The sequence below is a fragment of the Neomonachus schauinslandi genome, chromosome 1 (genome assembly GCF_002201575.2).
Source record: "Neomonachus schauinslandi chromosome 1, ASM220157v2, whole genome shotgun sequence".
Lineage (NCBI taxonomy): Eukaryota > Metazoa > Chordata > Mammalia > Carnivora > Phocidae > Neomonachus > Neomonachus schauinslandi.
Window position 1 is genome coordinate 8,215,318 of NC_058403.1, and position 27,749 is coordinate 8,243,066.

The window sequence follows — 27,749 nt, forward strand, 5'->3', positions numbered from 1 at the left end:
GGGTGGCTCAGTCGGTTGGGCCTCCAACTCTTGATTTTGGCTCAGGTCCTGATCTCCGGCTTGTGAGATGGAGCCCTGCATCAGGGAATTCTCTCTCTCCCTCTGCCCCTTGCCTGAACCCCTCTTTAAAAAAAAAAAAAATTAATCTCATCTAAAAAAGTACCTTCAGGGTCACATCTGTACTGAAATTTGGTGGCAGATCTGGGTACCGTGGCCTAGCTGAGTTGCGGGAGAACTTCAGCACTGCCCCCCCACCCCCACCCCACCATGCTGCAGGCAGCCCTGGGAAGGACAGTTCACTGAAGAGCCACCCCCGGGCATGTAATGTAGTGTGCCCCTTGGCCCTGGGCCTTCCTTGTGGACGTGTGTTGAGTAGAGCAGGTCCACCACTGCCTCCTGTCATCAAGGTAACTGCAAGTCATGAGCTTTGGTTATGGAAGGGATTTCTGCCAGGAAGTCCCTTTGTTTAGGGCTGACCGGGGCTTCCTCCGCTTTGATCTTCGGGAGTAAGCCTTTGGTGTGACTTCCCCTTTCTTTCTCCATCCCTTTGTTTCCACCCTGACATGCAAACTGGAAGCACCCCGTTTGCTTTTAGACAAACACCGCTGGATGCATGGGTGACAGCCTGGCTTTGCTTTGATGAAGGACACAGTGCAGCTTGGGGAGTTTGCATGGTCTGTGGCTCATGGACCCCGTTTCTACAAAGAGGAAATGCACTTAGGTGAGGGAACAGCTGGCTGAGTGGAGAAACCTGATCAGGGGCGGGTGTGTATTGTTCCCTGGCTGCTTCCTGTCCTTCCCCATGCTTCGTTTATCTCTCCTCCTTCAGGGCTGTCTGAGAATTTAAGTGTTGGCTCCTTTTACACTAAATGCTTACTCTGAGGCCTTGCTGCACACCCGTGCCCTCTCCAGCAGGGTGCTAAATCAGCGTTTGAACAACTGAACTCGGGGCTGGGTCTCCCCTGGCTGAGTATTTCTCCTCACGCGTGCATTGCCAGCAATAGTCCCGAGGACAAAGATGCTGTTAGCTTTGCGTGGGAGGTCGGTTGTGCTGTTCCTTTGCACGTTTCCCGTTCACCCTCCTCTGCAAAGTCAGCTCTTGCCTGCCAAGGCCAGAGTTTATCTTCTCATCCTCCTGAGCTGACATCCTTCCTCCATTCTCAAAGCTGGAAATCAGCTAAATATTTGTGCGAATTGTCAGCCTCTGTTCTCATCCTGGGTTAGAGGTGTCGGATGTGAAGTGCGGAGTCCCACTGAAACGCTGGTCAGGGGATTCCGGCTCACTCTGGCTGCCTGTCTGGCGGGAGGTGGAGAAGTCGGTGATCAGGTGGAGGGAAGGCTCCCCGTAGAGCTAAAAGAAAATTCCGAGGGTTCTCTTTCTCCAAATATTCTAGACCCATTAGTGGGTTTCAACCTTTTGACCATAAAGACTTGCATTTATTGAGGGTTTCCCAGCTTTTTAAATGGCTTCTCGAACGAGGAACATTAGATTCAATTTGAATTCTGTCTCAGGAGAGGAATGAGATCATAAGGAATAAGATTTTGTGGGATTGGGTTCACCCCTGGAGGGCCACAAACCCTTGTGATACCTAGAACTTTTTTCAGCCCCCCCCAAACCCCTCCCTCACCCTCAAACCAGTTTTTGCCCACTCGGGGGATACGGTCCCCACTGAGAATACCTGCTTTGAGGACACCATGTTTAGAATAGTAAGTGCCCCTCTATGGATCAGGCATTTTGCGCATCACTCCCATTTATCTCTCCCAGTAACCTTGTGAGGTGGGTAATCTTGCCATTTCCACGTTACAGACAGGAAACCCAAGCACAGAGAATTTGAGTGACTTGCCTGGGTCCCTCAGCTATTAGCCAGAGGAGCCAGGACTCAGTTAAGGGAGTTGGGCTCTGGAGTCCTCCCACTGTCTAGGCTGTCCTGGTGCAGTGTGGGAATAAGCAAAATGCCTTGATTCTTTTCCCTTTTTAAAATTGACCTATAATTCATATACCATAAACCTCATCCTTTTGAAGGATACAGTTACAATTCAGTGGTTGTGCAGTCCCCACTATCTAATGCCATTTTCATTGCCCCAAAAAGAAACCCGTATCCATCAGTGGCCACTTTCCACTCCCCTACTCCCTGGCCTGGCAACTGCTAATCTACTCGCTAACTCTTTAGATTTGTCTGTTTTCGATATTTCCTATAAGTAGAATCATGTAATATATGACCTTTCTTTATTGGTTTCCTTCGTTTAGCATAATGTATTCAAGATCATCTACGTTGCGACATGAATCAGTATTTCATTCTTTTTCACAGCTGAATAATACTCCATTGTATGCATATATACATTTTTTTAATTCCGTCATCTGTTGATAGACTTTTGGGTTGTTTCCACTCTTTGGTTATTATGAATAATGCTGCTGTGAACATCTATATATAACTTTTGTGTGTGTACATATATTTTCAGTTCTTTAGTTATATACCTAGGAGTGCAGTTGCTGGGTCATTTGGTAATTCTGTGTTTAACTTTTTTTTTTTTTTAAGATTTTATTTATTTATTTTAGAAATAGAGTGTGAGCGGGTGTGGGGTAGGAGTAGAGGGAGAGGGACCAGCAGACTCCATGCTGAGCACAGAGCCCAACATGGGGCTTGATCCCATGACCCTGAGATCATGACTTGAGCCGAAATCAAGAGTCAGATGCTCAACCGACCGAGTCTCCCAGGTGCCCCTGTGTTTAATATTTGAAGAACTATCAAACTCTTTTCCAAAGAGGCTGCACCATTTTATCTTTCCACCCGCAATGTAGTAGGATTCTGATTTATCAGCATCCTCAACAACACTTGTTAGAATCCATCCTTTTGCTTATATCCATCCCAGTAGAGGTGAAGTATCTTATTGTGGTGTTGATTTGTGTTTCCCTAATGATTAATCAAGGATGTTGTGCATCTTTTCAAGTGCTTATTGCCATTTGTATGTTTTCTTTGGAGAAATGTCTATTCAGATCCTTTGTCCATTTTTAAAAAGATTTTATTCATTTATTTGAGAGAGAGAGAGAGAGAGAGAGCACCAGCAGGGGGCTCAGGCAGAGAGAGAGAGGGAGAAGCAGGCTCCCTGCTGCAGGGCTCAAGCCTAGGACTCTGAGATCATGACCTGAGCTGAAGGCAGACGCTGAACTGACTGAGCCACCCAGGCGCCCCCCGCTTTGTCCATTTTTAAATTGGGTATTTTGTCTTTAGTGTTGTAGGAGTTCTTTCTTTCTATATTTTTATACATTGTGGATACAAGTCTTTTATCAGATATGTGATTTGCAAATATTTCCTCCCATTTTGTGGATTGTCTTTCTACTGTCTTTTTTTTTTTTTTTAAAGATTTTATTTATTTATTTGACAGAGAGAGACCAGCGAGAGAGGGAACACAAGTGGGGGGCGGGGGTGGGGAGAGGGAGAAGCAGGTTCCCCTCAGAGCAGGGAGCCCGATGTGGGGCTCGATCCCACGACCCTGGGATCATGACCCGAGCCGAAGGCAGACGCTTAACGACTGAGCCACCCAGGCTCCCCTGTCTTTCCACTGTCTTGAAGCTATTCTTTGAAGCACAAAGATTTTGATGAAGACCCATTTATCTGTTTTTTCTCTTTTGTTGCTTGTACTTTTGGTGTCCTATCTGTGAAACCATTGCCTTGTCCGAGGTCATGACAATTTACACCTGTTTTCTTCTAAGAATTTTGTAGTTTTAGCTCGTGTATGGAGGATTTGACCCAGTTTGAGTTGGTTTTTGTACCTGGTGTAAATGGCATGAGGTAAGGGGTCTATTTTCATTCTTTTGCATATAGATATCCCATTGTACCAGCACCGTCTGTTGAAAAAATTGTTCTTACCCTGTTGAATTGTCTTGGCAACCTTGTCCAAAATCAGTTATCTGTAGGTGTATGTGTTTATTTCTGTGCTCTCAGTTCTATTCCATTGATCTGTAGATCTGTCCTTATGCCAATTGGACCTTGACTTTTGAACTTTTGAACCCCACATTTCCTGGGTGAGCAAGTTCCCTTAAGGCAGAGGTGGCTTGGCTTGTGGGAATTCCCCCTTCCCTCTGTAGGTTCGGGATTTACCCCAGCGTTGGGCCTAGTATGTTTCATTATTTAGTTGTTTCTTCAGTGCTTTCAAGATGATGTTATTATATTGATATCATCCAGCACTTTCTCATTGTTTTCAGCAAGAGTTCTAAAAACCTAACCTGTCAATATAAAAAATGGAATTCAAAATTATTTATTTCCGATTATGAAATTTGGGGCAGTGTATCCCTGAAACGATTTGTTTTGGGAAGTAGGGAAATTCTTCATGGCATCTTAAAAAAGTACCACTCTACTTGCTTTTAAAGCCAGATTCATAATAGCTAATAATCTAGTGGCTTTCATCAGTTGAGTACTTTGCTGTCCCAGGCTTTCCGGGTTTCAGATGTGCTCTTGAATCTCATTAATACAACAAACCTATAAGATGACTGATATTCATATCATTGTTCCTGTTTTATGAATGAGGAAGCTGGGACTCCAGAGGTTCTGAGACTTGCCCGAGGACACAAAGCGAAGATGAGCCCAGTTTGACCCAGGCCCAGGTTCTCGACTCCAGAGCCAGGCTCCTAACCTGCGTGCCCTGCCCTTCTCCCCCCGCCCCCCCCCGCCGCCCCAGGGCTCTCCTTCTCCTCCTCCCAGGTTCACATTCTTCTGTTAGAAAAACCAGAACATGTCAAGGACTGAGTTTTTTCTGTGCTCATTTTCCCTTGTGGTGGGAATTTGAGCTGGGACAGGCAGGAGGTCTCCAGACGGGATGGTCCTTGACAGTTGTTTTCCCAGTTGTAGGAATCAAGGAGGAGCCCCGTGTAGAACTTCTCTGATTCCTGGGCTACAGGGCATCAGGAGCACCAGAGAGTATGGTGCCCAGGAAGGGAGGTGCTCACACACGCCTGGGGAGTTCTGGTGCAGTCGGTCTCAGACCGCACCAAAGCAAAGCTGGTCTCCGGGTTACATTATAAATCACTGGATATTGTGGACCTGTTGCTTTCTCCTATTTCCTGTTACTACAGGGCACACTGATGTACTTCCATGTCTGGAAAATGGCGGTGGAGACTTCAATTGCTTGCTTTTAAAAGAGAGGGATGGAGTAACAGGGCGATGGGCATTAGGGAGGGCACGTGAGGTGATGAACACTGGGTGTTACACGCAACTGATGAATTATTGAACACTACATCTAAAACTAATGATGTACTATATGTTGGCTAATTGAATTTAAATAAAAAATTAAAAAAAAATAGAGGGTTGTATTTAATGCTTTGGAAGCCCTGTTGTCAGGTAGAAACAAGAATGTTAGAGCCAGAACAACTTTGACGTTAAGAAAATGCAATATCCAGTAACTCATTATGTTTGACTCTAACTTAGGGGTGGGAGCTGAAGGGAAAAGTTTCTGCTTAGTTTAGAGAAGAACAATCTCAACGTCTTTTTCTTCCTCCTCCGTCATCCGTGTTTTCTCAGATTGTGAAGTGGTCCGACTGCTGTTTGCCATTAGCTTGCAGACCTGGGGATCCTTATCAATTGATCGCTGAAGCAAGCGTGGATGACTTCAGTAAGCTGGGGGTGGCGTTCATGGAAGATAGACTCCAGATGGCTGATGGATTGGTACCTCAAAAGATTGTTTGTAAGTGACCTTAGAAATGCGTCCATCAGGGGCACCTGGCTGGCTCAGTCAGAAGAGCAGGCAACTCGTGATCTCTGGGTCGTGAGTTGGAGCCCCACGTTGGGTGTAGAGATTACTTAAATAAAAACTTAAAAAAAAATATTTCTAGCATAGCAGGAGACCATTGGTTATTAGTTTATGGACTTTTGAACCCTCTTGTTTGGTGTGGCTTAAGGCTTATCTTCAGTTTAATGTGGTCAACAGGTGGATGTAATTGTAACAGTATGAGAATAATGCATGTGTTAGGTTTTTTTGAGATGCTTATCCCAAAGTATATCGATAGTGCTTTTTAAATTATTTCTTTTTAAGTGGGCTACATGCTGGGCCCAGCATGGGGCTTGAACTCAAGACCCTGAGATCAAGACCTGAACTGAGATCAAGAGTCGGACCCTTAACCCACCGAGCCACCCAGGCGCCCCAGTGCTTTTAAGATTCTTTAACAAGGATTTCCCATAATTGCGTTATCCACAAGATGGCGTGCAAATGTAGAACCCATATAATATTTGTTTCCCATAATCTAAAAAATATAACAAGTTTCTAGACTATAGTTGACTGGATGGAAAGCATAGCCGGTATTACTACAAAGTTCTAATTCGAACAGTTTTTTATTTAAAAAATATATATCACAATATTTTGGGATACATCTTTTTTTCAGGAAACATGCAAAATGTTCTTTCTTAATTAGGTTTTAAAAATTGAGTTTCTGTGTCCATGAAAGTCTTCATTTGTATCTTGAGCAAAGGAGTATTCCCAGCTCTGGAAATCCTTGTAAATCATTTAATTTCCCCATTTGGCATGTGCATGTGCCCAATACAATGTCAGGTGCATAGCAAGTGCTCCATGAATGTTTTTTGAATCAGTGATTGTAAATTTCTATTCCAGTCCTGAGATAAGATACTGGAAAGACCCTTTTCCCCCATTGATCCTATGAAGTGTCCCGAGAGCACCTTCTGCGTGGGGTATGCTGGGTACACCAGATATGTGCCCTTTTTGTTTCTCAGTTTCATTTTCTTATAGGAGACTGACACCCAAGAAATCGATTCTGTAAGTAAGTGGGCACAGAATTTACCTCTCTGAATCCCACTTTGTTCACCAGCCAATAAGGGGATCTGGGGCTTCCCGATTCACAAGGCAGAGGTGTTGTGGAAATGTGGGATTTGGGATTTCACTGTCGGGAAGGTCGGGCGCATCCTCCCAGCAGGTGGGAGCAGTGCCCGGTTCCAGCAGATGCCGAAGACTTGCGGTAGGGATGCAGGTGGGAGCCGCTGGGTGGAGTGCGGAGAGCGCCATGAGGTTTTGAACTGAGCCACGTGACAGACCAGAAGGGCTGATGATTGTCTTTTCTGTTCGTATTTTAGCAGTGCACTTGCAGGACTGTACTCTGAAAGCACTTGAGGATGAGGCCTCAGACAAGCAAGCCCAGACCCTACGACAGAATCCTGAACCTTCCGCTGAGAGTAAGCCTGAGCCGGACGCTATGGAGTGCATTGGTAGAGATGATCCCAAGGTTCTTGGTGCACAACGCACACTGGGGACAGGGAGTGCCTCTGGCAGCGAGCCTGCCGGGGAGGGTGACAGAGGAGTAGGCTCTGTCGAGCACTGTCCCCTCCATCTGTCTAGTTGCCATGAGTGTCTGGAGCTGGAGAATAGTACCATCGAATCTGTCAAGTTTGCATCTGCAGAGAACATTCCAGATCTTCCCTATGATCACAGTGGCAGTTCGGAGGATGTTGCTGATGATATCCGCTTGGAAGGAGAATGGAGGAGAGTCAACGTGACGGGAAAGGCCCCCAACATCCTCTTCTACGTGGGCTCTGCCCCCCAGAAATCCCTGGGCAGGTTCCAGGAGGTCCGGTCCGTTCTGGCGGACTGTGTGGACACCGACCGCTATACACTCTACCACCTGTCAAGGGAAAGTGCTCTCAGAGACCCGTGGTCAGACAACTGTCTGTTGTTGGTCGTTGCCACCCAGGAGACTATTCCTGAAGACCTTTCCCAGAAGTTCATGGCCTACCTTTCTCAGGGAGGGAAAGTGTTAGGCCTGTGTTCGTCCTTCACATTTGCTGGCTTCCAGGTGACGAGCAAGAGCGTGCTCGAGGAAACAGTCCAGAGCTTGGTTTTCTCCAAGGCTGACCAGACCCAGGTGAAGCTCAGCGTCCTGAGCAGTGGCTACGTTTATGAGGAAAGCCCCGGGGAGCGCCGCAGCCTGGGCAAGCTGCAGGGTCACCTGGAGAATGAGGACAAGGACAGGCTGATAGTGCAGGTGCCTTTTGGAACTCGTGGAGGAGAAGCTGTTCTTTGCCAGGTATGGAGCTGGTATCCATGTAGGGATCTTTGGGGATCTCTCAGAGAGTATGCCCTTTAAGGCTGAGCACCAAAAGGGTCAAGAGTCTGAGCTCCGTGGGGTACTTCTGATCCTTGGCTGGGACTTTTTTGCGGATGCTGAGTAGGTTTAGGTGAGGGCTTTCCTGTCGCATGAATATCGCATTTCACCAAAACACTCGGGACGGAGGAACGAAGCAGAAGGTGTCATGCTGATTAAAGACTGCTGGTTGACCGAAGATGAGTCAGAAAATTCTTTCTTGTTTTGCTCTATGCTAGTAATCATCTTTCCAAAATACATTAGTCTACTCTCTTGTCTCAGAGCACACTGTGGTCAGTATAATCGAACCTTTTAGTTTGTGTAGGGAGTTGAGTGCCTTGGGCTGGTGATTTTCAGGGTTCATAACCCTCACATTACAACATTGTGGTTGATAACAGGGATTGCATGAATGCTCACCAACTGCTGGGGTGGTGAGTGTTGAAAACTTCTCAAATCCTCGGTTCTTTTTTTTTTTTTTAAAGATTTTATTTATTTATTTGACAGAGAGAGACACAGCGAGAGAGGGAACACAAGCAGGGGGAGTGGGAGAGGGAGAAGCAGGCTCCCCGCAGAGCAGGGAGCCTGATGCGGGACTCGATCCCAGGACCCTGGGATCACGACCTGAGCTGAAGGCAGTCGCTTAACCAACTGAGCCACCCAGGCGCCCTCAAATCCTCAGTTCTTTTATGATTTTTGTCACTCTTAAAATCTAAATGCTGAGAAAAATTTCAGATAGAATTTTGAAGCGATTTTGATTCATGGCACATTAATACAGTTGACCTTTGAATAACAAGGCTTTGAACTACGTGGGTCCACTTGTGTGGAATTCTTTGGCTAACTACAGTATAGTATTGTAAATGTGTTCTCTGTTCCTTATGATTTTCTTGGTAATAGTTTCCTTTTCTGCAGCTTACTTTATTGTAAGGATAGAGTATATAATATGTGTAATATACAAAATATGTGTCAATTGACTGTTTATGTTATCGGTAAGGCTTCCGGTCAACACTAGGCTGTTAGAGTTAAGTTTTTGGAGAGTTGAAAGTTATATGCAGATTTCCCACTGCATGGTGAGGTTGGCCCCCTGGCCCCCCACATTGTTCAAGGGTCAGCTCTATATAGGTAAGGGAGAAGTGGGAAGGGAGAAGAAGGGACATGCTACTTCCCTCCCGCTCCCTTCCCAATCCTTTGGCTCATCTGCTGTTTTTTTTCTTGTTTCTTTCTTTTTCCTTTTCCTTTTTGGTTTGTTTAAGCAGATGGAAGCAGGATAGACAGTTTCCAAATTCCTGATCATTGACTGCAAACTTTTTTAACACCTCAGGGCAGAAAGTTTTTATTAGAGTTAGATGAACCCTTGTCCCTAAGGATTTGTTATCTCATGAGAAAGTTAAGTAGAGGTAGATATTTTGCCCAGAATAGTTCCCAGGATGAGTGTAACAGATTTTGTTTTATTACAGGGATCTTTTTGTTGAGTTGGAGAATCGTTTCCTTTTTTTTATTGTTTATTTTCATTTCATATGCTGTCCTAGGAGCTAAATCTCTTGGCTTTTCTGACCAAACATTCTTCAAGGGGTCATAAATTTGTTTCTTTACTCTTCCAAAGCCCATTCGTTTGTTCTTAAGATAATGCTCAGTCAAAGATGCATATATTTTAAAAATCTGGCCATCAGGACAGACGAATGCGTACAAGCCAGGCAGGTTTCATGTAGGCTGCAAAGCACATGAATTAGTTTGGAGGCCTCATAAATGTTCCTCTTATCTTTTTCTCTGCAAAGATGGTAACTATAGCAACTGCGCATTCTCAGAAAATCCACTTAAAAACCCGACTTCCTAGAGCCGTACTTCAGTTTTGAATGGTGACTTTTACCACCCCTGTGCACAGACTTGTACTAGAAAATTGATTCGGCACTGCTGCGATCCATTTCTCTGAGTGACATGGCAACTCCGCTTGCTACCCCATTTACATTGACCCCGTTGCTGTCATAAAATTTGATACTGCATGCATTGCTCTAGGGAAAAAAAGGCAATACGATGCAGCTTCAAAAATCAGATTCAGAGGATTAGAATGTCATTTTTGATTTTAAATGACTTCCAGTCTCTGTATGACAGGGTCACTGCTTTCTGCTCAGACCTCAGTCACTACGATACCTTGCCGCCAAGAGCGGCCAATAAATGTTATTATCGAGGGCTGGTTAGTTTCCTCTTTCCCTGGTCAATTTCATAGTCTTCATCTCTAGTAAATCGAGTAATGATGTAACCCAGTAAGAGGGGCAGAGCACTTCAAGGGCAAACCACAGCCGCACGGTGGATGGTGGTCTCACGGCCAAGGAGCTGCCTGTGGACGCCTTTACCGCTCATCGCGAGGAGAAAGGACGTTTTCGTGTGCTTGCTGTGACGATCAGGTTTGCAGGGGACATTTAAGGCTGCGGATTAATGCTGACCTTGGATTATCGACTGGACCAGGACTTTGGCATGAAGTTGCCCACATGGACTTAAAAATATTTTATTCCCTTACTTAGCGTAGCGCATGGCAGGATGGTCTGGCTTTTCGAGCAGGGTTTCTCAACCCTGGCACTGTTGACATTTCAGGCAGATCCTGCTTTGCTGGGCAGTCCTCCCGTCCCGTGCTCTGTAGGGTGTTAGCCGTGCGCTACCCACCAGAGACGACGCATACATAGGTGGCAGACCACCCCCCACCCCCTGCATTTGTGACTGAAGACGTTTTTAGGTCAAAAAGCCTTAATTTTAGAAGAAGCCAAGGTATAGAAACGGGCCCATCAGCATGGTAACAGTATACAGCCAGAGGACGAGACGCATGTTGGGTCCCATGGAGGACCAGGAGGCAAATCCAGAAGCACACGGTCTCTGTCCTGTGAATTGAGGTTTAGAGACAGAGGAGGTCTCTCTTCTCGCGTCCGTTGTTGAAGCTACTGTCAAAGCCCACGAAAGCACTCCTCGCACAATGTCCATGGCTGTCCTCTCTCTTACCTCCTGGAGCCCTGGAGGCCTGCTCGTGGGGGTGAGCCCACCTTTTCCCCCTTGGCCTCGCTCAGGTGTGACTGTGAGTTCAGCACACCGCACTGCGGGTGCTTCTTGGATCTTCTGTGTATTCACTCAGGCATCACGCTCACGCCCTCTCCTCTGGGCCCAGGTGGGGGGAGAACGTTGCTCATTTTATTTCTGCCACCTGTAAGGGGTCACCTCCAGGAGAGCCACTGGCTTTGTCCACCAGAGAGGAGAGGCCATATTTAGGGAGAGAACGCAGGGAAGGAGACTCGGATTCGGATACCTTGAAGGATTTCACTTCTCTGCCTCCGCCTCTCTCCGCGGCTGTTTGGAGGATGGACTCACTCCTCCTGGCCGGCAGGAGCAGCCCTCGGCTGGCCCACCCTCGCGTGGGGCCGTGCTGGTCTGTCTCTCCAAACCTTTAAGACTGGCATCAACTTTGCACAGTTGGACCACTTTGGACAGGATATTTGGACAGTATTTTTGACTTGGTTAAGTCTTAGGTGGGAATTGAGAGATACTACATTGCCTGAAGGCTGTGGGCACCTTGCTTTTTATTTTCATCATGCTCCTAATAGTATCAGGTCAGGAGCTCTGCATACAACAGAAATCCACAGCTGATTCCTGGCAAAGGCAAAATAAAGCAAACATGCTTAGGTTGCTCCATATTCTGGCACCCTCCACGGCTCTATGGCCAGTTAAAATCTGATCTCAAGGGCGCCTGGGTGGCTCAGTCGGTTGAGCGACTGCCTTCGGCTCAGGTCATGATCCCAGGGTCCTGGGATCGAGTCCCACATCGGGCTCCCTGCTCTGTGGGGAGCCTGCTTCTCCCTCTCCCACTCCCCCTGCTTGTGTTCCCTCTCTCGCCGTGTCTCTCTGTCAAATAAATAAATAAAATCTTTAAAAAAAAAAAAAAATCTGATCTCAAGAGGACCAGAAGTTCTAGTCTGTTCCTTTACACCAAAGCGCACACCACTGATTGGAAAGTTCTAGCTGAAGGAGCTAAAAGTTCTAGCATGTTCCTTCAGACCAAGACACAGACTGTTTGTTGATTGGTGGGGCTGTTTTATTGATTTATTTATTTATTTATTTAAAAAAGATTTTATTTATTTATTAGAGAGAGCGAGCATGAGCAGGGGGAGTAGCAGAGGGAGAAGCACACTACCGCTGAGCAGGGAGCCCGATGCGGGGCTCGATCCCAGAAACCCTGAGACCATGACCTGAGCCAAAGGCAGATGTTTAACTGACTGAGCCACCCAGGTGCCCCTAGGTGGGGTTTTAATTTTAAGCGGACAACAAAGCCTGAACTAGATAGAAGTCCGGAATCTTAAATTCAATCCAGGTGAAGGAGGGTGGTGGGGCGGGCCTTTCTGGGGTCCCCCAAACCCCACATCTTCTATTTTTGGATGCCTGCACACACTCTTACATTGGTGAATGAGGCTACTGTCCTTCGTGGTGGTGTTTCCTGGTGGTTATGACTATAGGTGAAGTGAGAGTTTGCACACGACCCATTGCGCCTCCTGGGGTTCAGTAGCAACCTTAGCTGGCTTCTCGGTACAATCCTATTTCTAAGTGTTTTGGTAGAGTAATCAAGTTGAGCAACTTGCCGAGGTCCCCCAACTGGTTAGTGATACAAGTCGGGACCCGGGCAGAGTCTGAATATTATCCAGGCTTGTGTCCATCACCACCTTTCCACTCGACTGCCCAAATTTCAGTCGGCTCCTTTGAATCTTTTTATTACTTTGTCGTGACTCTCCACATGGTCAAGTTCAACGTTTACATACTGTTGATGATCAGAAGGATTTCTGTTGAGGTTTTCAGAAACGCTGGTAAAGACACTGTTTCTCCTAAGGTCGGCAAGTGCCCCGGATTCACGATTCACGATTTACGAAGCAGTGTCTTTTTCCCGCAGGTGCACTTAGAACTACCTCCCAGTTCTTCAGTGGTGCAAGCCCAAGAAGATTTTGATCTGCTCAAATCAAGCAATATTAGAAGATATGAAGTCCTTAGGGAGATCCTGACAACGCTCGGCCTAAACTGTGACATCAGACACATTCCTGCCTTAACCCCTCTTTACTTACTGCCTGCGACGGAGGTGAGTGTGTGCTCAGGCTGGAAGGGGACGACCCCTCGGTCGCCTTTCTTCCAGACGGTGACCCTGTTCTTTCTCAGTGGTCTCGATTTTGATTTCTGTTTTTATTTGGCCTTCAGGTTTGGGAACCGTGTTAAAGATATCCAAGTATAACTGATATTTGTGGTGTTTGTAGGTAAGGGTGGGAGAGAAGACTGTTGGAGTTTAGAAGGCGTTGTATCTTAAAGGTCACGGCCTATCCACTTTAGGGGGCAGAGGGTCACTCTTTTATGTGTCAAGAGTGTATTTGGAAACCACAATTTATTCATTTGGGATTAAAGACCTTTGTTTTGATCCGGGCCTTTTTCAGGGAATTTTTGGACAGGAAATATTCATTTGTGCTGATGTCTGCCCTCTTGTGGCAGAAGGGGCTCCGAGTTCAGTTTCTGTCCTCTCGTTGTGTCTAAAAGGGAAATGCCCGTGGAGCTGGGAACGTATTCAGGAATTTTCCTGGGCTTTTGTTGGCATTTGATGCCTGCGGTTGTTACCTGGTTTGGGCTAGTTGCCAGATTCTTAGGGGTGTCTCCTCCTACTAACCCCTTTGCTTTGCCAAGCTGTCAATCTCTTATTGATTGTGGCAAGGTATTTGGAGGTCTTTTTCCTGTCTCCCCTACATAGGGAAATTTGTGAGTTTAGTGATATAACCCTGCAGTTTCAGCAAATGCCTGATGGTCCAGGTGACTCTAAACACCAAACTTACCTGCTTTCTCTTGAAAAGAACAAAGTATACCTCCTACCTCAATATTTTTAAAAGAGAAGGAACTCCCTTTTGGGTTATACTCTATCCCTTGGCAAACTTAGTTGTTGGAGGAGAGTGGAGCTGTGGGCTGTCTGGTTGGGATGTGCTCACTTGGAGAAGACAGCTATAAACTCCACGTGCGTATAAGATTAGGATACCTTATAGGATTATATGAGGTTTGCAAGAAATAATATATGTGAATGTTTTGTGTAAATTACATTATTTAAAAGACAGTCCAATTATTAATATTATTAGTTTGGAGTTTTAATAAGTTACATGTGTATAATGTACCTAGTGCCTGTTATCTAGTCTAAAAAGACGTCAGGTAATGTTTTAAATTTTAAAAATGAATGATATGCAATGGATTTTTTTTCCATTTAAGAAACATTCTTTTATTTCATTTTCATTGTGGTTTTTAGCCAGTTTGTACTCTTTTAGCTTTTTTATTTAAAAAAATTACTTTAAAAGTTTATTTATTTTAGTAATCTCTACACCCAACATGGGGCTCGAACTTATAACCCCAAGATCAAGAGTCCCATGCTCTTTTGACTGAGCCAGCCAGGTGCCCCAAACTCTTTTAAATGGGTGCTCTCGGAGATTCATGGTATGACTTTGGTTTGTGCCTTTATCTTGGGACTTCAAAACTCCACATCTTTGTCTCTATTTTAAATGTTCAGTTAATAGAAGGAAAAGCATCAGATCCAACTTGTGACTTATATTAAAATAAAGTGTGTCCTCAGAGCTTTTCCTCCTATAGGCGGCCCACCCATCGCCCTCCCACTTTGGAGGGATGGGGCAGAGCCTTGTGGGTAAGGTTACTGGTCCCAGGGGAGCTGTGACTGTCACTCCCCTAAATCTCACTCCCTCCTTTCCTGGTCATCGAGGGCTGAGACCGGTATGTGAGGAAATGCCTGCTTGTTCTGAGGTCCCGAGTGAGATAGACCAGTGACAGTGCTCCTTGACCTTTCCTGGGAGTTCTGACCGCACTGGTCTGGGGACTCGCCCCTCTGGACTCCTGGATGTATCAGTGAAGAAGAAGCTGTGTTCTCAAGGTTCGAACTCTGGGCATTTCCCGTGGTTCTTTAGGATGGGTATAACCTGAAACACCTAAGCAGAGGCTTTGTATTGCATGTCTGCTTATATTAATGTACCCAGTAGATGCTTCATGGTTTTGTCCTTTCCGTTCTTTAAACTGCGTGTGGGTGGGGGGGGATACATTTCCCCTACTGATTGGTGACCCTGACTCATCAACCTTGGGAATGAAGTGCTTGAACAAGATTAAAGCAAGTATTCGTTCTATATACAGACACACGACACCCCACACAGACTCCAAGGCTACCAAGTTCCTCTTTACATAACAAGTTTGGGAAAGAGCAGTTTCCAGAAACGTTCTCTTCTCATTTTGGGTCTCCCAATTGGTCTGGTTGCTCTTGGATCTCTATACTGTGGATTACTTTTTCTCCCGACTGCTTTTCTCTGAATTCCTTTTTACTTGGGGAGCCCAAGGAACCGAGTGTGTGAGCATGCGGTTGTTGTGTATATCCTCATTTCTTAGTTTTATCGTCTCCTAGAAGACTTTGAATCTGCAGTTAAAGGAAATATAAGAACTCAGGGTGTTAGAGTATGTTTTCCTGGAATACAAATTCTTTGAAGGATTATCATGCAAATGAATGTGAAGGTAGACTGATCCACACCTTGATGGTCTTTCTGCAGGCAGCTGCATAATTCCTCGGGGTCTTCTCCTAATGCCGAGGTGGAGACATCTAGGAGCATCTTCTAGTCATTGTGCAGGTGGCTCAGCATTTACAGATAGTTGGGGATGACAGATTGGGAAGAGAGCTGGGTCGTACATTCTATTTGGTTTTCTTTCCTGCAGCCTTCTTACTAGATCTCATAGATCCCCATGGAATTAAGGCACATCCTCTCCCCATGGAGAGGATGTTGTCATCCCAGCATCTGCACTACATGGCCCATCCTTAGATTCATCACCTGCCCTGTATGTAGATTCCATGCCTGCCCTGGCTTCGGGCTCCGGGCTACTCTGTGCTCTTGGGAATCAACCACCTCTCACCACACGGTGTCGCTGCTGAGCTAGGCTGCCTGTGAACAGACTCCCTGGACTGGAAACAGTTCAGACTTTTTTTTTTCCTCTCTGCACCAGCTCCACATACTTTAGTAGTTTTCCATTATATTGGTGGCACTTTCTTTTGGATCTGTAGGAATTATTTCAGCGTCACAGTTAATATTCACCTTTCATTAAGCATCTTGCTGTGTACTAGGTACTGTTCGAGGAGGGGATATGAAAGAACACAATAAACACACTAGTTATCAGCTGTGTTTACAGAGTTTGGTGCCTAGGCCCTCATTCTGTATAGCAAACAGTACAGAAGGTTTACGAGGTACCTGTGAGCTTCCACATCACTCCGATACAAATGGAAAAGAAAGCATGGTGACCCAGGTAGAAAAAAGCACTCACCCAAAGAACAGTCGATTCTTGGTGTTTGCTGGGGATGTGTTCTGAGACCTTTCCCGGCACCCACACGCCCCAGCAGCATGTGATTTCCCCTATAAAATCCACTCATGTATGGCCTCGTATGCGTCACCATGCATGACACCACGAGGAAGCAGGGCTCGGCTGAGGTGCGGCCTCTGGGTAACCGGGGACTTCCCGTTGAATCGAAACTCCCACGGGGCAGGATTGAAATTCAGGCCTCAGCAAAATTATTGCTCTGTCCAAACAAAACACACGAGCACGTGTACCCCACCAGTGTGTCTACAGAAAAAAAGACTGGAGGGAAATACAGAAATCTAGGGTATATTTCTGGGTGGTGGACTTTGGGGTGATGATACTAAACTTTTGTATGTCCTAAATTTTCTGTAACATACATGTATTATTATTATTATTTTTTTTAAAAAAGATTTTATTTATTTATTTGAGAGAGAGAGAATGAGAGAGAGCAAGCACATGAGAGGGGGGAGGGTCAGAGGGAGAAGCAGACTCCCCGCCGAGCAGGGAGCCCGATGCGGGACTCGATCCCGGGACTCCAGGATCATGACCTGAGCCGAAGGCAGTCGCTTAACCAACTGAGCCACCCAGGCACCCATACATGTATTATTTTTATAAGGAGCAAAACCGGTTATTAAAGATGCACACAAATTACTCTCACTGGACTTTGAAGGCATCCCAGAAACGGTCACAACTTGAGTGTTGAGAAGTAAGGACTCTTGTGTAGATATTGATAGTTTATTTAATATTCGACGTCTATATTAGTTACTTTAACAGCGTTAGCTTTGTTAGTAACGCCTTGACTCTGTGAATGGCCAGTGATGGCTACGCTGCTGGGTTTAATCGGGGCTCTCACCTTCCCGGCGGGCACCCCCGGGCCTCAGCAGTGCATTCACCCTGCTTCTGGGGGTCCTGGCGGAAGCTCGTAATTCGAGTGCCCCCAGCCCTGCTTGGATGTTTCTCGATGGAACCCTTCGAACTGTTTCTCAGAGAAGACACAGCTGTGCTGACGTCTCCACAGGGAGCCCTTTCAAACAGCTAACTTCCTTCCCGGAGGTGTGAGTAGAGGGAGAGGCTCAGAGGACGCGCGGCTGACCCCGGATTACTGGGTCGCCACCACAGCTGACCTCCTGCCCCTGGTGCCGGCTGGTGGTGCTGCTGGCAAGTTAGCAGGAATACCTCTTTCCTGTGGGGGACCCGTGTGTGTGTGTGTGTGTGTGTGTGTGTCCCGCGTGTGTGAGTGTGTGTGTCCGATTTGATAGAAAAACACAGCTCGTTCCCTTGCAGAACCTAAAGTCCCACGGAAAAACTCACTCTCCCGTTTCCATTTCTCTGGGCTCTGTTTCCATGTTTGTCTCTGCCGGGGGCGGGGGGAGGGTGTGCAGCGAGCCCAAGGGGTTTGTGCTTGGGGGGGCAGCTGGTTGATTGGGACGAGCCGGGATGGGATCTCAGTGGGTTCCTTTCGACCCCCCAGCCGGACCGGGGGAGGGGGGAGAGGATGGGAGTGCGCACAGCCTGCTTGGCATGCTCCCCTACCCTGGGACATCATTGCGTGGGGTCTGGGGCTTTCTGAAACTACAAACCTGGCATTCTTTTGGGCGTTCCTTGTGGCTGGTAGCTGATGGTATGGAGGCGTCCTAAGACAGAGGCAGGCAGGACGGTGGCAGGAGTCCTGCCAGAGAGAGGGTATGCGGTTCCTTTGCCTTGGGGCTGTGATGTAACCGTAACAAGAAGTGACAACGGGGGTTGTTTTTAAAGCAACCCGGCAGAAATTGTCATGTTGTGTGTAATTTCGGTAGTGTGGGTGTTGTGGGATGGGTCCTCTATGCTTTAGAACAAAAACTAGTATCACATTTCATTTTGATTCAACCCCAAATCATTTGCCGTGGAATGCCTCCTCCCCCACCAAAAAAGCAGGTAGGAGTAGTTTCAATATCTGTAAAAGTATTAAAATTTCCTAGTGTAGTCCCTTCCACCCAGGGAGCTGCTTTTCTGTTGTTGGTTGCTTTAGGAAGAAACCGAGACTAAATCATACCACATGGTTCTTATTCTCCCTTCTCTTAGCTGATCTCTTCGTTTAGCGAACATCTGAGTGCCTACTATGCGTGAGACCTTTCTGTGGAAGTCTGGAAAACAGACACATTCCCATCTCGTGGCATGCCGTATAGGAAACCAGGTGCCTCCCCAGGTGTCTCGGCCTCATCTGGACCTCACGGTGGCCCTGACAGGTGGGAAGCCAGGGCAGGGGTCCTTATCCTCGGGAGCGCAAGCCGGGTTGTGGAGCAGTGAAGCATCTCATGTATTTTTCTGAGTTAATTGAAATTCTCTAATTAAAAAAAAACAAACCCTTGCTTTCCATGTTTTAGCTTAGTATTTGGCGTGGCAGCCTCCCTCTCTCCACCTTTAATCTTAGTTCTGAATCTCAAGTAAGTACGGTGAGATGGAAACTTCCAGTGTTCCTTTAAAACACAGCTTAGAAAATAATTTTTAGAGATCCAAATTAGAGAGAAACTCAGAATTCCAGGTGCGCCCCAATGGTGTTTGACACGTGGCTAAACGCGGTGGTGGGGTAGCTATTTTATACTACGGCCCGAGCTAACAAGCAGCTAGCAGATTAAAGCACACATTTAAAAGCTTTTATAGCTATGAATGTTTAGGGGGTCTTTCATATACCTTTCTCTCCTTTCTTTCTTCCTTCGCCTAAACTGGAAACGCTTTGTTCATTTTAACTGACTTCCTGTTAACGCACACAATGCCTACATAGCAAAGATGACAATGATGGGTTTTGACGTTGAAATGCAAAAGAGGCAATACATGGGGTGTTTTCCTAAGCTAAGGCAAGTCTGCCTTTTGTGGGGAGAGGCTTTTCAGCTACCTTATAGACCGAATTGTTATTTGCATCTTACTTTCACAAGAATGTTTCCAAGAGACTTCTGCAGAGTAAATACCTCTGGGCCACAGCCCAGGCAGGGACCGATAAGGTGCTTGTGGGAGACCCAGGTGGACGCTGCTTTGATTGTTTTCCACTCGGAGTGGGTGCTGTTCTAGTTCCGTTCCTGCCAGCCAACCCCGGGGGAGACGGGTAGGCGAGAGGGAGCGTCTCTCCCTACCGTTTCCTTCTGCGGGTAGCACCCTATCCAGGAAGGGCGCTTTTATTTCCTCAGACTATTTATATCCACTGCTTATGCAGTCACAGATCTGTGGATGGGAAACAGGCCCTTTTGGAATAAAAAGTCCTCCAAAACCAAATGCTTTCTGTCTCCTACACCAGCTCCCTAATAGCTGCCATGTGTGAGCGGGTATGGATTATGGCCTTGCCTCCTGGGGAAGTCGACTGACGCTGTCTCTAGAAGTCTTGCAACGTTCTTAGGAGCAGAATTTTTGTCTCCCAGGCCTACAAAGTACATCCCAGGGGATGAGCCCACACTGGCCCTGGGGGGGAGGGCATGGCCAAGGGTGCCCGTGGTGGCCGCTGAGTGCTGGGGCCGGTTCTGCCCAGCACCGAGACCTGAGCACCGTGGATGACCGTCCTCCTGCAGTTTTCGGGCGTGGGAATGACAGGCGGGGAGCACGTTCTTTTTCCATTCATGCAAAGAATTTGGGAATGTCGCTGCGGGAATTGGGCTGTTTTGAAAAAGTGTTGATCACGTTTCAGGGTTTTAGAACTGACAGGCCATTTGTGGCCCCGGATGGCATGTGATCTTGTTTCCCCTGCCTGTGCGGGAGGGTAGAGGCAGCCCCGGGTGCCAGGGTGGTGGTGTTCTGGGACCTCCGCAGGGAGGCTGGCTGGGGCCGTCCAGGCCAAGATCTCGCTGGCTTCCTTGGAAAGCCGGCCAGCGTGGCGGCAGGAGAACTCGGCTAAGGTTAGTCTGTCTGTCTGTCTCTTTCTCTCGGAGATCAGACAGTGCTGCAATCACTCTCTGTGTTCTCGTTCTGGCTCCCCGCAGCTGCCTACCAGGAGGTGCATTTTTCCAGATGCTGCGGTGCCAAGTGTGGCCTCACATGGCCTTGCAGATCCTGGAAGTTTCTAGAAAAACTCTCTGTTATCCTCCTGCTTGTGTTGTATTTTTCTTTCTTAAAATGTTTTCTGGCTTTGGTTTAACCATATAATCAGTGGAAGAAATACTGGAGTATAGACTGTAATTTTGGTTCTTACTGATTGTCGGACATCCTGCCCCTCATAAAAAATTCTAGAGTTCAGACCCCATTGGGTGACTTGAGGAACGTGGCTTTGCATGAAAACATTTTAGAGCCTTTAGAATATTTGTTTTAATGGATATTTTTTAGTGGTATTTGAGTCTTTACAGTTTTAGCGTGTGAATTAACCTATAAATAAATTTTAAACGAATGAATAAATTGAATATATGCATATATTCCTATGTTTGCTTTAACCAAAACTTCTAGAAAATGCTTATAAGATTGCTGAAATAGAACCTTCGTTTGCAGAGAGGTCTTTTTCCCTGAGGATGAGAGAAGATTTAGGTGAAAATATCTAGATTCCTGCTAAAATGGAAACATACTTTCCCATTGGCACACGGAGATGTACAACATGATCTTGTGGTGTGGGTGTAAGTTCTCGCGTGTGTCTCCTGTGCGTGTGTCCGGGTGTGGGGAGATAGGGCTTCTGGGTAAAGAGAAGGGTTGTGTTGGCACGTGGCTCTTGCACCTCCTGGGTTTAAATTCAAATTCTAAATAGAGTATCTTGCAAACGCGGACCAGGCATCCCTGGTCAGCAGGATCACCCAATTCTGAATGGGCGCCTCGCTGGGCTGTTTGTTGGTGTCAGAAGCGCGAGTCTTTCCTGCGCCCTGAACTGTGAAAACGTGTAGTTAAACTCACTTGCCTCCCATAGGCAAAGTAAAAGTTTGACAATTAAAATGAAAATTACAAGTGAGTATTCTAAGAAAACTTGTAAAGTTTTCCTTTTTTAATGCCATAGGAAAGTATTTGACGAGTTGTTTTCTTGTCTTTGAGCAGAAATGAATCCTCCATACAGCAGTTTGTTAGTGAGTAATTGGATGATGGCACCACTAATCCCCCTTCCTGTTTTTATTCTCAGTAAATAAGGAAATGGGGCTTTTTTTTTTTTTTTTTAAATTTATTTGACAGAGAGACAGCGAGAGAGGGAACACAAGCAGGGGGAGTGGGAGAGGGAGAAGCAGGCTTCCCGCTGAGCAGGGAGCCCAACGTGGGGCTCGATCCCAGGACCCTGGGGTCATGACCTGAGCCGAAGGCAGATGCCCAACGACTGAACCACCCAGGTGCCCCGGAAATGGGGCTTTAAAAAGAAAACACCAAATTGTGGCTTTATAAATTAAAAATGATGCTCTGTTTTTTTTTAAGATTTTATTTATTTGAGAGAGAGAGAGCATGCGAGCACAAGCTAGGGAGAGGGAGAAGCAGATTCCCTGCTGAACAGGGAGCCTGACACGGAGCTCGATCCCAGGACCCCGGGATCATGACCTGAGCCGAAGGCAGACGCTTCACTGACTGAGCCACCCAGGCACCCGATGCTCCATTTTTTTGAGGGATGGGGGAATGGGGAATGTCCAGACTCTTTCTGCCTTAGAATTGTCTAGATTATTACTCTAGTGCTTTCCACAGGCATGAATATTGAGGTTTTTCCTCTGGCTTTTTTAGTCTGTAGAGTGCCTTACAAGTCAAAGGTCTGTAATTTTAAAGATTCTCCTCTTTTGCATGTATTTTGTTTCGGTGATGATGGGATTACGTGTGATGTTTCAGACTGGCCAAATGAGTTTGTCATGCAAGGTGGCTTTTTAATTTTTAATTTTTTTAATTTTAATTTTTTTTTAAAGATTTATTTATTTGACAGAGAGAGACACAGCGGTAGAGGGAACACAAGCGGGGGGAGTGGGAGAGGGAGAAGCAGGCTCCCCACCGAGCAGAGAGCCCGATGCGGGGCTCCATCCCAGGACCCTGAGATCATGACCTGAGCCGAAGGCAGACGCTTAATGACTAAGCCACCCAGGCTCCCCGCAAGGTGGCTTTTTAACATGACCAAATCTTCTCTGTTCTGTTGTGGGAGGGTAGATGAGATGACCTTTCACATTCTTTCCAGGACTCCGGTATTGATGCTGGTCCCAGCAAAGCAATCAGATGCAAAAAAAAAAAAAAAAAATTAAACTTTTAAATAGTTCCTTTGGATGCATTTTTTGGTAAAAATTTGTGGTTATTACCATTTTCATCTTTATACTGGAACAATTTGAAATCATTGATAGGTGCCTTTGCACAGTTAATTTGAGCACAGTGAAAGACTGTTTTGCTCTCTGCTTTATTTACTTCAGGTTCTTTCTCAAATTGATTTTCCTGTTAATTTAAGAATTACCAATGCAATATATAGGAGCCTCAAATTTGCACTCAAGTTATGGTTTCAAAATTTGTGTGCTAAATGGGCTGTTTTAAAATTTTGGTTATTTATGTCAGTTGGGTTTCCTTACCAGCTCACATATGTTCTCATGCTCCCTAATGCAATTAAATACCATCTTGTGGTGCTGTTGATGTCCGATGCTGATCTGCTGGATCCTGAACACACTGGGAACACACAGGACGTCTCTTTCTACCTCTCCAGGGTTTGACTCGGAATACAACAGCCTTGTTTCAGACGTCTCTGAAACAGTCCTGTTGGACCCCGTGGTACATATGTGTCCTTCCTGGGAATCAGTGCATTTGTGTTGGTCGGTTAATACTTTTCTCATATTTAAGAAAATGGTTTCTTTTTTCTTTTTCATAGTAACTGTTAAACCGTACCCACATGTCAAAGGAAACGTTTTGTAGAAAATTTCAAATGTACAAAAGGAAACAGAAAATGAAATGAACTCATGAACTCTGCTTCACAGACTTTTATTCCGGCCAGTCTTACTTCGTCTAATCCTGTCCACTCCTTCTCCATATTATTTTGAAGCAAATCCCAGATATTTATATCAGATTTTTCATCTGTAAATATTTTAGTGTTTCTAAAAGATGAGAGCTCTGTTTAAAATCATAACCAGAATACCACTGATACACCTAAAATAAATCCGTTCCTTCGTATGATCTCATACCCAGTTGGTGTTCCATTTTCGGATGAGACATATTTAAAGATGGGCCATATTATCCGTGCATTGTGTACAGGCATGTTGGTTCCCTTCTTTATACAACAAATGCAAGAAGGAAGCAACTAGGTAGAAGCCAGTGTAACTTTTTTGGGGAAGTGATTTAGAAAGTAGATTTTTGTGTCTCTTGAAATGCCGTGTTTTAGCCCTTGTTTTGAGGCCGTCCTGAAAATAGCAGCAGATAATCATTTGTAATAGCATGCAAAACAACCGTGCCTAGAAGTGCAGCAGATTTGTGTGGCGCTTGCCCGTTCAGAGCGAGGCAGGAGTTTCTCTCCCTCTCTTTTCTGCACAAGAAGTCCTGGTTTCTTCAGCGGGGATGGTATGGATTTTTGCTCCGTATGCTTTCGGTTCGGGTTGATGTTTAGCCTTTGACCCAGCCACTTTCTTACAATAAACAGTTTGTTGATGAGAGCAGCTGCCCACCAGATTGTTTCCAGATTGTTCTCTCCTGGCTGAGGACAGAGTGCACCTTACGAAGAAGTTGGCTTGGAGCTGTGGCTTCCACTTCTTATAGGTCTCCCCCTTTGAAGCCAACTGTCGGCCTCTGAACATTCTCCTAGTTGCATCCAGTAAATGGGTGAATCCGCGGCGCTAGAAATCGGGCCTCCCTTACAATCCTATTTTAGTTTATTCTCTGAAGGAATGATAGCATTTTCTAGAAGTTTCTGCCACACGGAGCAATTCCTTATATTCCAGTAAGAATTCCCAGTATTCGGTATGTGGAAACTAGGGTGGTGCTGTGTCGGGAAGTAGACAGAACACACTTTATTTTGTATAGGAGTCTGTGCTCCTTGACTGTTCACAGGTTTTCTACACAGTTAAGGAATGAGGTTAACTTTCTTTTTTTTTTTTTTTTTTAAGATTTTATTTATTTGCGAGAGAGAGAATGAGAGACAGAGAGCATGAGAGGGAGGAGGGTCAGAGGGAGAAGCAGACTCCCCGCTGAGCAGGGAGCCCGACATGGGACTCGATCCTGGGACTCCAGGATCATGACCTGAGCCGAAGGCAGTCGCTCAACCAACTGAGCCACCCAGGCGCCCTGAGGTTAACTTTCAAACTAAGCTCAGTATTGCCTGCCTGGTATTATTATCTAGCCCTTTCAAAATGAGTTCTCATTTTTTTTTCTACTTTTGCAAGACAGTACTACATTTTTTTTTTTTTTTAATGCAAGTGACAGGTAACCTAATGACTTGGCAATTTATGTGACCCAAAGGTGCACCGTAGTTTGAATTTTTGCTGCTTCCCTAATCACCGCCCCCCCCCCCCCAGCTGTTACCTAGAGTGGATTTTCTGCTTGCAGCAGCCTTCATTAAGGCAAGGTCGGAGCTTTCAAGCATCAGAGCCAACACTTTTCACTAAACTGGCCACCAGGGGCTGCTGTCAGAATGGTGAGTCTGAGCTCACCTCCCTAGAGGCAAGTTTACTTTTTCTACAACCAGTAAATTTTGTTAAGCTACCAATCCTGGTTCCAAACCTCAGGTCTCACGACATGGCCTCCAGTCACCAAGCATGCTTACAGCTGTATCCCTTCCAGCCAGGTATTACGTAGGACCTGGACCCAGTTCAAGACCCAAGATGAAGACTTGTGTGTTTTTCATTCAGTGCCAATAAGCTGTTATTAATACACTGATTCCACATAGACCGAAAAGCTTCACAAATGTACTGGGGTTTATGTTCAGGGAGAGTAGGTCCTGCGTTTGGACTGTTCCAGATCCAGGCCTCTGGGGAGGAAGGGCCCATGACGATGGCAATCTGGATTTTCGGGGAGGTGTTCTTACCCGGAGTGGCCTTAGCATCCCTGCCCCAATGCAGGGGTCATGCTGATTCAACTAAAATGTGAAACGCTAGAAGGTGTTCTTGGTGGTGGTTTTGTTTTTTTGGTTTTTAGTTTTTTGTTACAAAGGCTGTGTCTTTGATGTTCCAGGATTGATGGCAGAACAAAATACACAGCGAATGTTGGAGCTGGAGGGGCCTTAGAGCCTGAGGAGCAAATCCCTTCGTTTTGACTTCAACTTTTTATTAAAAGAAAACCTAAAAAAGGGTGAAAGAATAGTACATAAACCGTATGTAGCCCCCTCACCTTGGTTCACCCTTGCTAACATTTTGCTACATTTTCTTGATAAAGAGGTTTGGGGTTTTTTTGTTTTGTTTTGTTTTGTTTTTTGGAAGATGCATACTTTACTGCCTTTAAGTAAAACACAAAGCATACAACTTATAAGTTATTCATGGGAGCATGAGGCTTTGACATTGTTGCTTCTAGGGAGTTGGCAAGAGAGTGGTGTTAGTTTGTGCTTGGCCTTGGGCTTGTTTTCTTTATTTGAAGTAAAGCCTACTGGTTTGTAGTGGTTCTGGATGGCTGGTCATCCCCCTACTGGGCTATGCTGTGGGCACATCCCATCTTCACATCAGCCAGCATGTCTAAAATTCTTATGCTATATCTTAAAAGTCCCGAATTACAGAACATAAAACATCTTGGAGCCACGTGTTAGGAGGGCAACTAGTTGATCTTTTATGCCCAACAAAGGGTTTCTACCCCCGATCTAGGGAAATTCCACTGATGACCACGTCATGAGTATAGGATTTACAATTTTTCTTTCAACTTTCCAACCCAAGTATTGTGACTTGGGAACTTTAGATCTGATTGCTTGCTTCCATAAGAACTTTTTTTGTGGGGGGGGGAGGGGTAAACCGTAAGTAGTGTACAAACGCTGTTGTATTATTTATGTGACTATCTGTCTGCCCCATTAAGCTGTAATACAAGATCATTTGAAAGCAAGGACCATGTGTTGTTAATCTTTATGCCCCTTCCCAGTATTTGGCCTATAGTAGGCATTTAGTAAGAGCTTTTTGTTTGAACACTTAGGAAGCGTTTTGGCTTTTCCCACTAACGGATCGTGAAACACTTCCCTGCTCCCGTGTCTGGGACACCCGAGGGGCTTTGGGAGACAGGCTGGCAGCAAAGAGCCCACCCAGCTCGGACTGGCTGTCTGTCCAATCTAGTTCTGTCACTGTTTATTCAGGTATGATGGGGATTTCATAAACAACCATGTTAAAACAGTTTAAAAGAATCGGCTGTTGGGGAACACTGACCAGGTGGCGTTTAGGAGTGTAGGAGAAAGGCAGAAGGGTTTTATCTGTTATTTTTTAATTTTTTTAAAGATTTTATTTATTTATTTGAGAGAGAGAATGAGATAGAGAGAGCATGAGAGGGGGGAGGGTCAGAGGGAGAAGCAGACTCCCTGCTGAGCAGGGAGCCCGACGTGGGACTCGATTCTGGGACTCCAGGATCATGACCTGAGCCGAAGGCAGTCGCTTAACCAACTGAGCCACCCAGGCGCCCCAGTTTTATCTGTTATTAACGTGCTTTCCCATCTAGAAACTGCCGGGTTCGTGCTGGTCGGTCCGCGGCTCCTTGTGGTGAACTACGAGTGCCTTCCCTGTGAACGCACCGAGGCGGTGTCCTGTGCCCCTCGCCGGCCCCCACAGCGTGCCGTGCCCTGGGATTCTCTGAGCTTTCCAGGGTGTCCCGGTGACAGCCCGTCCAACAGAGAGATGAACCTTTGCTTAAAATGAGTGGCCTGGAGTAGGAGGCGCTCGACCTTCCCTGAAGGCACCTCCGGCCGGCTCCATCTCTCCTTGCCAGGTAACACGTATTTCTTCCTATTGGACTTTTGCGGATGATGGCGCGGTTTTAACGGAACATTAAACCTTGGCGACTGACTACACATCGAATCTTGAAGCTGAGTCCTGGATGTTCCAGGTTTCTTGGTTTAAAGATGAAGAAACAGAGGCCCGGAGCAGGCGGTGCGGCCAGCTGGCGGATAGCGGGGCTGTTGACCCGATTCTGCGTTGGGGCTGGTGGGTGGGTGGGGGGGTCTGCTGCTTCCACGTGCCGCGCGCTGGGGGGCTTGAGGCCCGGCAGCAGGTGTTGAGCGGATGGTTCGAGATGGGTCCTCGACGTCAGCCTGCGCCTGGCCCGGCATCGTTCGCGGCCAGGGGCGTGTGCGCAGGACGGGCCGCCACGGGTGTCCCCCCTGGCGCGGGGCCCCCAGCACTGAGCTTTCCTGGCTCCCCCACCACCACTCACACGGGGGCCCCCCAGCACCGAGCTTTCCTGGCTCCCCCCCGCCACTCGCAAGGGGGCCCCCCAGCATCGAACTTTCCTGGTTCCCCCG

At 46.4% G+C, this 27,749-nt stretch overlaps 1 protein-coding gene across 1 annotated transcript in view; it reads left to right on the forward strand.

Annotated features, from left to right (window-relative positions):
• Positions 1-27,749, forward strand: part of HLCS (holocarboxylase synthetase) — a 210,547-nt gene that overhangs the window by 12,834 nt on the left and 169,964 nt on the right. Inside the window, exons 3-5 of the mRNA XM_044913424.1 lie at positions 5,517-5,679; positions 7,077-8,023; positions 12,996-13,178. Coding sequence (XP_044769359.1) covers positions 5,517-5,679; positions 7,077-8,023; positions 12,996-13,178 — 1,293 coding nt within the window. The remainder of the gene's footprint in view (positions 1-5,516; positions 5,680-7,076; positions 8,024-12,995; positions 13,179-27,749) is intronic.